Here is a 12,658-nt window from a genome sequence, read left to right as displayed (position 1 = left end):
GTTAGAAAAAAAAGTGTTTGTCTTCTTGGCTGATTCTTCTTCTACGCTTTCCGTTTACTCCCTGTGGCTGCTCCACAGCGCCACTCCAGACTTGGCATATGCATTACAGCCGTTAAACGTCCTCAGCGTCTTCTTTTGGACACACGCAAGTCTTGAAATGCTTCTGTGTGGACGAGATTTGTTTGAGGAACCAAGCCGGCTTTCATCTGGCCTTCCTTTTGTCTTTCTTCTGGTCTCTGTTGGAATTTCGATGTATCTGGGGTTGGTGAACAATTCTGGTCTTATAACTCACTTCACTTTGTTTCATCTTTCTTTCCTTTGATCCTTCCTCTGGTCTCCTGACAACTTCACGACTCTGGTCTGCCTGGGGCCCCCAAGCCGCCAGGGGGCCCCCAAGCTCTATCTGTAGTCTTACCTGAGGACAGAGATGGGAAGTACTTGTTTTTCGTTACTGTAATTAAGTTTTTGTTATTTTTCAAATATCTGTACTTGAATTTTTTTTTTCTGGTGACTTTTTACTTCTTACGTTTCAAGCGCAAATATCAGTATTTTTAATTTCTTACATTTGGAAAATGGGGTCGTTACTTTTGGGGTGCGTGACCACACAAAGTAAGACGGGTGAATTCAAGAGCACAAACCCGCACGCACGCACGCACGCAGACACGCGCGCGCGCAAGAACGGACGTGATTACGTATTTCTTCTGTGTTTTGTGCGCGTGTTGACGTCTGCGCTTCCCACCTTGCTCGAAAGAGGGCCGATCAAAGGCGGGAGTGCCAAAGTCAATATTCACGCGCTTGTAGAAAAAAAAGGGTGCGGAGGGAGGAGAGCGAGCGGGCCGTCCGTCGGCAGTCTGAGTGGGACGCGGCGGAACGCGGGGTTAACGACCGTCTTACTGCTTCCAGCCTTCGCTCGCTGCAAGTTTCCCCCAACGCGCCTCCTGCGTCATAACATCCTTTACTGGAAATGCTGCTGGAATTTGGACATCAAGCGTGGGAGGGAAAACGCTGCTTACGTCTTTGAACGCTGCCGTCCGTAGCTTTTATCTTAGCAAATCCTGGAGGCCTTTTGATAATTTCACATCATACGATCAGAAAGTTTGTGCAACTGACTTCAATGGTGTGAAGCTGGTCATGTGCCTGTAAAAATTTTAAAGTCCAAACATTTGTGATTTGTTGTGTTCAGTAGATACAGAAGCAAAGTTGTTCTCGCCGAATCGCATTTGTCGCGTACCTTGTTGCTATTTTTCCTGCTCAGTGTCATATACTGTATCAGGGGTCAACAACAAGGGCATGTAGTGACCTTTGACCTTTTAAAAGAAAACGGTGCGAGAACAATACACATGTAATTCAATGATAATTTTGTCGAACGAAAAATGTTTATCATTATAGAAAAAAAATGTCAGACGAAAATGAAACTAAAACTAAAATAGAAGCCATTCATTGAGACTAAAACGATAACAAAAATTGACTGACAAATAAAACAAAAATGAAAACAACAGTGGCGAAAATTGCGGCCAAGACGCATCACGAGTACGGAAACCTTGAAAGGAGGCCTGGTTATCAGCCTGGTGGGATGCCTGCGCTCATTACTGGCCCATCTCTAATGTACTGCAAGCGTCTTTGGATTTCTCTGTGAAAACAAAATGTAAGTTACTAAATGTTTCATAGTAAAAATTTCAGAGAAAAATAAAAAGAAAGAAAAGCAAAAAAAAAAAACATGATATATTCATGTTTTGTTATTCTTGTATCAGCACGACAGCATTAAGTGCGTTGAAGAGGAACATAACATAAAACATAACAAATCCGCACAAACAAACCCGCTTCAAAAGTGTTTCCCAACCAGCTTCCACCAACACAAACGCTCCTTTTTTTTTTTTTTTTTGATTAGCAGAGCAAAACATCCTCCTCCTGTAAACTTTCTAATCAAGGACTTTCCCAGCGCGAGCGTGTTATTCTCTGCGCTGCCTGTTCTGTTTTGTTTTCCCCAAAAGCGTATCAGTGCAACAACACAGTGGGTCAACGAACTCGCCGTTGTGTAAGAACACAGCTGAGTCCTCCTGCGCGTTTGGCCTCGCCTCGTCCAAAATGCCCCCCCCCCCCCCCCCCCCAAGATGGAAGTCGACCTGCTAATCCAAAAACTGTCAAGCGCGCGGGAAAAAGGACTTCAAAGCCTCGAAAGCGGAATAATCCTCAAAAACAAAACAGACTGGACTGGCCACAGAACCGCATCGATAAACATGGCACAGGTCAAATCTTGCGTGTTTGTCTTTGTTAGCGCCATCTAGCGGTGAACTAATAACTGATTCATTCATTTAAAAAAACCAACAGTCAATAGTATGCAAAAAAATATGTTGTACCATATATATAAATATATATATAATTGGAGGTGTCATAATCACTAATGATATCACACGGCTTTTGTCTCGCTTTACTCGAGCTGCCATTTTTCAGGTGGTCGTCACCAACTCCCGGGATTTCAGCAGAGGTGGCAAATCCAGGTCCAGAAAGTAAAAAGCCTGCCACAGTTTGGCTTTAGCCTCAGATGATAGTGAGCTAGCTCTCCAGCTAGCTCCCATGGCGCTCGTTTACCTGCCGGGGAGCTAGCTAGCTAGCTAGCTAGCTAGCTAGCCAAACGGTGGCAGGGTTTTTACTTTCTGGACCTGGATCTGCTCATTCGGGCCCGTCGCTTGTCACTCTCTGTTTTGCTCTCGCAAGCTTTTACAGCTTTTATTTATTTATTTATTTATTTATTTGGAAACGAGCTCCTCCCCCGAGCCGCTCTCGTTAGCCATTCCAGCCTATGGCTCCGACTAACTCCCGCTAGCTGCTCTTGTTAGCTGCTCGGGCTAATTCACGCAAAATAAGAATTGGTGGTAGGCTTGCGAAATCTGGTCTCTCTGAGCCACAGCAGTGTGCGTGCTCCTGCGTGCTTCTAATGACCGCTAGATGGCGCTAGGGATCACGAACTGTCCCTTTAATGTGTCATGTCATTTTTCACACAAACTCTTTGACCCAAATTATTGGGAAACATGTTCACTCATTACGCTCCACATCTTCATTTGCGTGTTTGTGTCTCACAATTTGATGACAAAGAGTCGATTACAATAAATATGCAGGTCTAAATGGTGGTGCAGGTGGTTTAACATGATTTTGGTGGTTTAGGGTTTACATTTTTTGTGGGGGGGGGGGTGCACAAAATGAGTTGTTGCACTTGGTTTGCCATTATGCAGTTTGTGTCGTCCTTTTGCACTGACAAAAAAAACAACAACAACAACAATATGTGGTTGTTTCATTTTATTGTTTTTGTTTCGTATATCTTCTATACATGCATTGGGAAATGTATCACCAAAAATGAAATGTACTTATTTGGCTGGGAAATTTCTCGTACTGATGCCGTTGCAAAATCCAATCACGAGAAAGGAGCGGATTTTGCCGAGCGCGAGCTTCTGGCACTCAAACTTCCTCCCGCTTCTCATTAGCGGCACAATGCGAAAAAAGGAAACACGGCAGCTAAACATAAAGTCAGTCAGAGGAGGACGGCGTGAAGGAAGCAAAACACAATGGACGCTGGCACATGGGAGCGCTGATTTCCTGGGTTTCCCACACAAAGGTGTGCAATCACACGTTCGCAAACATGTAGCGTTCACAAACGTTTAAACATCCTGCGACACGCTAACAAGCTCATCAATTTCTAAAATGTGGCTGAAAATGGAAGCGCCAGTTTTGACCCGAGCTATATTTGATGGGAACTCCTTAAGACATCAATTTATGATTTATTCCATTTTGTGCCAGATTAAGAAAATCTTGTGAGGAGAAAGAAAAAACAAACTTTTTCTGACTGCTCACGTCACATTTTTGAGCGCGAATTGATCCCACATTGGCCGTGTGAAAGGCACAAGGTTACACTAACATGCGCCCATTTGTACCCACAGACTTCTGTATGATAGACTCACAGTGAGATGTGAATCCACCGGCGGCCATTTTACGTTGCCACTCACTAAAAGCACCTAAACCCTTATTGACTTGATTTCCAGGCTATTTTCTGTCGCCACGACGAAAATGCTGCAGTCATCGATGTACGCTTGAACCAATAAATCTGGGAGAAGCTTTGCATGTACATTTTATTGCTAAAAATGTGATTACAAATTTTGTCTTATAAGCAACGTATATCTGCGAGCGCTCCTTAACGATTCGTCAGCATCAAATTCCTTCGTAACAAAGCATTCTCGTTTGTACCTTTCACCTTTCCCATGATTCTTAGACACAGAAGCAGGAAGTCGTTCTAGTTCTGGTATGAGGCAAACGTAAACGTGAAAGTAAATAGGAAGGAATTTAACTTTTATTGTTTATGTTTTAATGATGTATAGTATAGACATACACATGAACCAAACAAATAGCTTGCTGACTGGACTAAAAAAAAGTTCAATAAAAAATGGCACACCGGGACGGGATCTGTGTAAAAGTGGGACAAAATATTGGGGCTGGCGACTTTCACCTGAAACCTGTTATAAATCCAAAACCCTTCCCCTTAACCGTATACTTCAAAGTCTCGCCAAAATCATGAAGTTGTCAGGAGACCAGAGGAAGGACCAAAGGAAGGAAAGATGGAGCAAAGTGAGATCCAACACCGACCTCCACCAATGGAGTTACAAATCCAGAATATTTCACCAACCCCTGACGCATCTCAATTCCAACTGGATTAGGAAGACGTCAAGAGACCAGAAGAAAGACTAAAGGAAGGAAGGAATGATAGATGAAGCAGAGTGAGATCCACAAACGCCAACTGGCACTCCTTCAAATTCCTTTTCAATTTCAGTAGATGCTAATGTAACCTAACAAAAAAGTATTTTACAGGCAAACCTAAAGCTAACACAAGTGTTGCCATTTTGTTTTCTTTTTCTTACAAGAAAATCCATAATCATGTTGCATCATCAGCCCCCAACAATTACATTTGTTCCAATAAACACATCGTAAAAACAAAGGAAAAGAAAAAAACATTCTATGCGTTCATTTTTAAGAGCTGCCCGTGTGTCGTAATCGCGCAGGTGTGCATTCTTTTTGTGGGTGTGAGTTCAAACAAGCCTTTTTTTTTTTCTTTTTCTTTTTTGAGCCCATACATCATCGCAAGCCCCCTTTTGACGCTCTGGCAAAGGGCAAAGTCGGAATCACCCCGAAACGGAATCGAATGTTGCGTACATAGATGGGAGAAACTCCGGAAACAACAAGTGACAGTTTCCGGCCGCTCTTGACAAACGTAAACATTTGACGCTCAACGCCAAGTGCCGTCGTATGTGGAAAGAGGCGCAAACACCTCGTACGCTATCATCGCTCTCCCTGCAGCCGCAGGCTTGGCTTTGTGGTTTGGGTTGGGCTCGCATCCAGCAGCGTACAAAAAAAAAAAAAAAAGAAAGAAGAAGAAAAAAAGGAGGTCTGGCCCTGACCTGAGATAACTCGCTAACCGCGCCGAATGTGACCGGCACGCAAAAAAACAGACAGAAAACATGTTTACCAAATAGTGCCAGCAATAAAAAGGAAGTTCAACAGGTTGCATATTGTAGAGTTGCTCAGTCAATAGATGATAATAGTCTGTTAAAAAAAAAAAAAAAAAAAAAAAAAAAAAGTTTTAGCTACTGTATAAAAATCCGTATTATACGAGCCAGACAAGAATGACAAACGGCGAGACAAGCAGAAACTTGCTGGGAACTTTTGCGGTCAGGAAGCTGTGCATGTATGCATGCATCATCTAATTTATGTTCCAGCTCCCGCCAGCGCATAAACACACACACACACACACACACAAAGCATACGGGGGGGGGGGGGGCTCATTCTTAAATCCCGGTTCATCTTAGGACTCACTGGCGCGAATGTAACACATCTATCAAAGAAGGAACATAACTTTGGCGTGTGAAAACACGACAACAATGAGGGGGAAAAAAAGATGTACTCATCATTGTCATCATTTACAACAACAACAAAAAAGTTTGTCAATTATTTTTGGCAACACTAAAAAACTAGACTAGACTAAAACTCTCATTAATAAACAACAACTGGGACTAAATCAGTCTGCAATTTCGTCGACGAATGAAGATGAGACAAAAATGATATGATTTTGTCAAATCTTGTCTCTGCTCATCTGTCACTTTGACACATGGTGACACGCCCCCTTTTTTTTTTTTTTTTTTAATCTGCAGCTCGCGAGTGCAACGCGGGACAGACAGGAAGTGGATTCCCGGAATGGGTTGAAAGCGAAAGTCAGTTGCAGTTATAACGTAACGTGAATCCAACGGCGACAACGTTCCAACAATGATGGTCATGTGACCGCTAACGCGGGCTAACTCACTAGCTCGTAGCATCCTGGAGCCAAAGTAGCCACTTGTTGATAAACTGGAATTGTGTGTCAAGTTGATTTTCATCAAAAAGACGAGAGAACATTTGATGTGAAATAGATTAAGATCCGAAATGTTCAACATCATTTCCTGACAAAACAAACACAGGGAAAAAAAAAATGTTGTCCTGACTAAAACGTTGACAGTTTTTGTTGACTAAAACGAGATGAATAAAATTATGTTTTTTAGACTCAAATAAAGACTAGAATACTAAATATATAGTCAACTAAATATGGACTAAATAAAAACGTGATGAGGTTGACAAACTAGGATAAAAAACTAAGACTACATTTAAAAATGGCGGATAAAAATAACACAAGCGAGAGCTACTTTTTGGGTATAATTATTAATGCGAAGAGTTTTCACACGCACTTCTTAAGTCACACGTTTGCTCAAATGAATTGGGGGCAAATCAGCTGCTGACCTCTGACCTATGCTAGTTTAAAGAAAAAGAATATAAATGAATAGTGATGAGTCCTTTTCCCCTCAAAACTGCATGAAAAAACTCGACATAATGTAATATAGACGTTCATTTTCAATTCAAAATTCTACATGAATGTGTCTTGAAAATCTGTTATATTCATTCACAGCATAAATTGCAGCGTTAAAATGTTAAATGTTGATTTCAACCCCCAAAGTGTATTTTTGACACCGCCTGATGTAAATGAATGGAGGTCAGTGTTGGGGTTATTTGACATATTTAATTTTTTTATAATGTCAAACCAGCTCTGCAGCAGCGAGCTCATCAAAGTAAGCTCCGCCCACTTGCTTAGAACTGCTCTACTTAAAAGACTTCTGCAATAAGTTATAAATGTTTTCACGATATCAGTCAAGATTATTTTTTTTTAATTACATTATTGGTTGGAATTATTACATTTTGGGATTTTCTTACATTTTGAATCGCGTTAAGCCATGCAAATGTTATTAAATTTTTCAGGATTTTTTTTTACATTATTGGGTGCAACAGACTCTTTGCGAAATGAATTGGCCACCTCTGAACTAAATTGATTGATGCACTTTCAAACCTTTATTGAACAGGACAAACAACACACTAGAAAAACATTCACGTTTGTTTTGGGCAATAAAGTGTCAGATTTTCCGTTTCAGTGTTTTTTTATATGTTATCAGTGGCCCGCCATCATTTCACAAGTGGCAATGTGTGTGAAATGCCTCCCATTCCACACGAGATTCGTTGCACACTGCCATCTTTATGGAGCCCGCGGGGGGGTGCGGGGGGGGGGGGGCGGGTGGGGGTTCCAAACGTGAGCTCACGTGAGCAGGAACGTTAACAGCAGTTGACAGATGATGCAATCCTATAAGGCAGTTGCGTGGGCCAATCACACAGCGACTTCTGTTGCATGGGGGGGGGGGGGGGGGGCTTGCTATTTATTAAACAATGATGCGTTACAACTGAGATGAAAATAAACGAGCTGCTTGTGATGAGAAGTTTCTTGGAGGAAGTCGCGGAAAGGCCATAAAAGCTTGCAAGGCGACCGAGGGACGTGTTTGCGGACACGTCAGGCCCACCCGGCCCCCGGTCCAACTTCTTTTCTATGATAAACCTCAACAAGAAAAAAGTGGTCGTTTCAACTGGACTTGTCTTGACTCGAGGCCAAATTGCGACCTCGCAACTGCACGCGCAAACGATTTCGGATTTCGATCTCAACGCGGTCCCAACTCGACCGTCAATGACGCAACCATTTTTTTTTTTTTTTTTTTTTTTTTTACTGCGATGAATGTCTTCCTGCACGGATGCACGTTTTCTCATCTCAAATGAGAGCCAGTGCGTCCTCTCAGAATGCCCACGCACTTTTTTGTGCAGACGTGCGCAACCGCATCTTCTCTCATTACTGTATTGAGTTTCCCAAACGGGACGTTAAAAGTTTGTGAGGCACAAAATGAATGAGGGGGAGTTTCAAACAAAGGAGGCTCATTCATGCGAGCGCCGAAGAACCACGTCACCCGTGCACTCAAACCCATTACATCCGCATATCAAGCTGCATGTGAGCAAACTCCAATTGGTCATCAAAACAAAAGATAAATGAAGGGAAATGAATGAATGAAAAGGCGCACCAAAAAATGGCGTAATGCACAAAAAAAAAGAAGTGATGTGGCAACCTGCGTGGGGGGGGGGGGCAAATTGTGTGTCTTCAAACGCCGGTGTGTCGTCACCGGTGCACAATACGTGCAAGTACGGGCTGTTCTAAAATCAATATTGACGTGATTGTTGTATTCAAATGAGGCTGCGGGGCCGAGCGTCGACGGGCCAATCAGAGCGCAGGCTATCAGTACACCTTCTTTTCTCAAATCATTCATAACGCCGATGCGTCAAACACACACCATACGCCAGCCGGCTATAAATAGGGAGGGCACTTCGACATTTTTGCCAAAATCAAACGAAACCCTCAACTGGGCAAGATACTACTTTCCCATTTTCTCACTAAATCCTGCTGCAATTGTCAAGACGTCAAGATGCTTTGGGGTGGATTTTCCGCGAAACACGTCGTGGTGGCGGCGGTGTGCTCCGTGCTGGCCACGGGGACGCTGGGGTCGCCGGTGCCGGTGCCGGTGCCGGAGCCGGTGCCGATCCGATGCTCCCCGTGCACCCCGGAGAGGCTGAGCCAGTGTCCGCCGGTGGATCCCGGGTGCGCGGAGGTCCTGCGGGAGCCCGGCTGCGGATGCTGTCCCGCCTGCGCATTGACGGCGGACGAGCTGTGCGGCATCTACACGGCGCCCTGCGGCTCCGGACTGAGGTGCAGCCCCAGACCCGGGGACCCCCGGCCGCTGCACTCTCTCACCCGGGGACAAGGCGCGTGCACGCAGAGCTCCGAGCCCAAACCGACTGCGGAGCCTCAGACGCAAGGTAGGCCCTTTTTTTTTTTCCCGGCCACATGATCGAATTTATCCGCTCAATCAAACCGATCTGATCCGAGTTTTTTTTTTTTTTCCTCTTTCTTTTCTCCGGCATTCCATCCATCCCGCATCACGTTCATTCGTCGTCCTTCCTTCCAGATCAGGGAGAGCAAGAGGCGGAGATGGAAAATGTCGCCGTGGTCTCGGACCCCGGCTTCAGTTACTACCTCCCCGGCCAGAGTAAGCCCTACGACCCGAGAGCGGCCGCCGACGCCCAGGAGAGCATGAAAGCCAAAGTGGTCGCCATCCGCAAGAAATTGGTCGAGCAGGTGAGCTCAGCACTCGATTTCCTCTCAAATATCGCCGTCAAAGGGTCCACGATCCATTTGCAATTATGTTGCTAAAAGTTTTTTTTTCACGAGAGAGATGGCACGATGAGTTTGGCGCCGCTAGGGGGAGCCCGCGTCCTGTTTGACAAGTGCATGGGCGGCGACAGGCTTTCGTTTAACCCTCTCGTCGCCTGCTTGCTCCCGCGCAGGGGCCTTGTCACATCGAGCTGCAAAGAGCCTTGGAGAAGATTGCCAAGTCGCAACAGAAGTTAGGAGACAAACTGACCAGGTTCTACCTCCCCAACTGTGACAAGCACGGGCTCTACAAACCCAAGCAGGTTGGTACCACAAATATGTTATGATTTTTATTCATATTAATTATCCATCCATTTTCTTAACCGCTTGTCCTCGCAAGGGTCACGCTGGAGCCTATCAATGTTAATTATATTAATTATTATTGGTTTTTCTTTTTGACCCGGCCAAATATGGTGTCTTAAGTATTGGCACGTTCTGCACCACAGGAAGCAAACTGGTGGTCCGCCGCAGCTTCTTGCGTGGCCTGTTGAAGCGAATCCTGCGTCAACCTTCAACGGTTCTTCAAATTTCCATGTGTAATAAATAACCTTGAGAATTTGCAAGGATTAAAAAAAAAAATAATAATAATTTTTTACAGTAAGGTCAGCAAGATTTAAACAAACTATCTTTGACTTCTGATTTCAAACCTGGTAATCATCAATTTGTTATGAATATGTAATGATTAGGAATATTGGATACCACTTTTTTCAGACCGATATGAGTACGAGTACTCAACTCAAGTAATCACCATACCAATCTAAGTACCAGATCAGGTACCGCTCGTAATTTTGATTTAAAAAAAAAAAACAATGACAGATCATTTAAAAAGAATGAACTACATATCCCAATATAGCATATTTCCTTAAAATTCCATGTTTTCTATTCTTCAAATTTCTCGTTCCTGATCGTTAAAAGGGCTACAAGAGCGCAGCCGATAGTGGATCATTATTACATTATTACACACAATTTGATGGATAACTTGTTTTGAAATCAGAAGTCAAAGGTAAAAGTTTGTAAAAAGCATTTTGCAAAAAACCCAACGTTAAAGATCATGGAAATTGACGCAGATGGTTTGCTTTGGTGGGCCACAGCAGGTGATGCGACGGGCCGAGTTTGGGCCCGAGGCCGCGCGTTGGACACCCGCTTGTCGTTAATGTAACAGAATCCCAGCCGTTAAGTCAATCACAGTGCGGCGTGAGCGCAAACTGCATGTCGGCTCAATGGAAATGCCTTTTTTTTTTGTGCAGTGCGAATCGTCTCTGGACGGCCAACGGGGGCGATGCTGGTGCGTGAACTCCTGGAACGGCAAGAAGATTTTAGGCTCCAGCGATGTGGCGGCGGATTCCGAGTGCTCGTAAAAAGAGACGCGAATCTCCCAAAGAAAAAAGAAGCAAGCCACTGATGTTCCATTTTGATAGCTGTTTATTTATTGACCTGGTCCTTGGTGGTGTTGTAATCAGGTACACTGTCATTATGGGACTGCCGTCGCCCCCCCCCCCCCCCCCCACGCCCCCCCAGTTCCCTCTCAAACGATCGTCTGTCCCAAAGAGAAGAGGAAAAGAATCTATTTTTGTTTTTTCTGAATGGAGATTTTAATATGGATACATTTACTTTTCATTCTATTTATTTCATTTGGGTTGAATTTGTTTTGTTGTCGTGTATTATTATTATTATTATTGGTATTTATAACATTTTTGTGTTACTGTTGTTCTTTTTTTTTTTTAATGGCTGTTTAATGTGTATATATTTATCTTGGCCCCGACTAACTCCATAGCTGAGTTGAGCTCGTTGTACCGTTGAAGTGGTCTGGAGGTTTTTTTGGTTTGTGACAAACCAAGCAAGAATGAAAGCACTGAGTGTCCAAATGTCAATTATTGCTGTCGTTTTGTTTTTCTATCAATCTTTTCTTTTTTTTTTTTTTTTTACATTGCCGCCATTTAAATGTCTTTCCTGACCTGCCGCGAATCACCGTCAGCTCCCTGGAGTGACTGCAAAACTGTCCGATTTGAACAATTCCAAGCCGTAGTCTGAGAAAAGCTTTCCCGTGGTTCCCCCGCGCGGCGCAGATCACATGACAGGCAAGGCTGGCGTCCGGTTAACGCACCTCCGCTCAGACGGGTATTTCAACATTGACCTACCTCCAGTATTTATGTGTCCTCTCTCAAGTGTGTTTATGTGTCCGCCGCCGATACCTTGTATGTTGCTCTTCTTCCTCTCCGATTACGAACACATGACCACGTAGAAGGAGTCCCCGCAGTTGAACCGCGACGCGGTTCTCAAGTGGCGCCTCCGTTCCGATCTACATGCTGCTGTTGGAGAGTATTTTGTTGATATCGATTCCAAAGAGACTAATAAACTGCTCGCTCACTTTTGTAATTGAGATGTCATGTAAGGAAAAAAAAGGTGATATATTTAATAAAAACATTACTTAACCCCAGGTTCTATATGGGTGGTGTTTGTGTGTAGTGTTATCGGGGGGGGATCTCAAGTGGAGGTCCTCGTCTAACTTTAGACCGTTTGCCAAGGACATTCAGCCGCGCGCTACCTTTTGACCTGCTCTATTTGCCCTGGTCGGGCACAGGAATTAGCTTTAACCTCTCGTGCCCGCTGCCAGCCCGCCTGGCTCCAAGAGATTTATTTTTATTCTTTACAAATTGAACCCTTGCTTTATCCTTATTGACACATTCCGAGACTGAGGGCTGCCTGATTGCATTCACGGGAAACAGCGGCAGATTTGTTGCTTGCAGAATTTAAAGTGTGTACCTGTGGTCGTCGAAAGGAACAAATATATACGCTTTAGCGAGACCAATTGGATCCCAACGCAAGCTTATAATATCATTCCGGGATGCCGCGGAAGCTGACATTTTTGCCTTCTTCTTGGCCTGCAGGAGGCGGAGCCATGACATAGCGTCCTTGACAGGCAAATGTGGATTGCTATTGGCTGCCCCTGGCAATGTTTTCTGCTCTACGAAAGGGCTATCATGGCGGAATGCAAAGCAGATGGATGTCTTTATA

At 44.1% G+C, this 12,658-nt stretch overlaps 1 protein-coding gene across 1 annotated transcript; it reads left to right on the top strand.

Annotated features, from left to right (window-relative positions):
- The first annotated feature begins 8,714 nt into the window (after window positions 1-8,714).
- Window positions 8,715-12,080, top strand: LOC147166571 (insulin-like growth factor-binding protein 1). Its single transcript, XM_086089413.1, has 4 exons — window positions 8,715-9,249; window positions 9,399-9,568; window positions 9,778-9,906; window positions 10,891-12,080. The coding sequence occupies exons 1-4, from the start codon at window positions 8,859-8,861 to the stop codon at window positions 10,999-11,001; spliced, it is 801 nt and encodes a 266-aa protein (XP_085945539.1). The 5' UTR covers window positions 8,715-8,858; the 3' UTR covers window positions 11,002-12,080.
- Window positions 12,081-12,658: the final 578 nt, after the last annotated feature.

Source organism: Leptonotus elevatus, chromosome 11 (genome assembly GCF_054856555.1).
Source record: "Leptonotus elevatus isolate MCC_2025b chromosome 11, RoL_Lele_1.0, whole genome shotgun sequence".
Taxonomy (NCBI): domain Eukaryota; kingdom Metazoa; phylum Chordata; class Actinopteri; order Syngnathiformes; family Syngnathidae; genus Leptonotus; species Leptonotus elevatus.
Note: the sequence above shows the minus strand (reverse complement) of the source record. Positions and strands in the feature narration are given on the sequence as shown.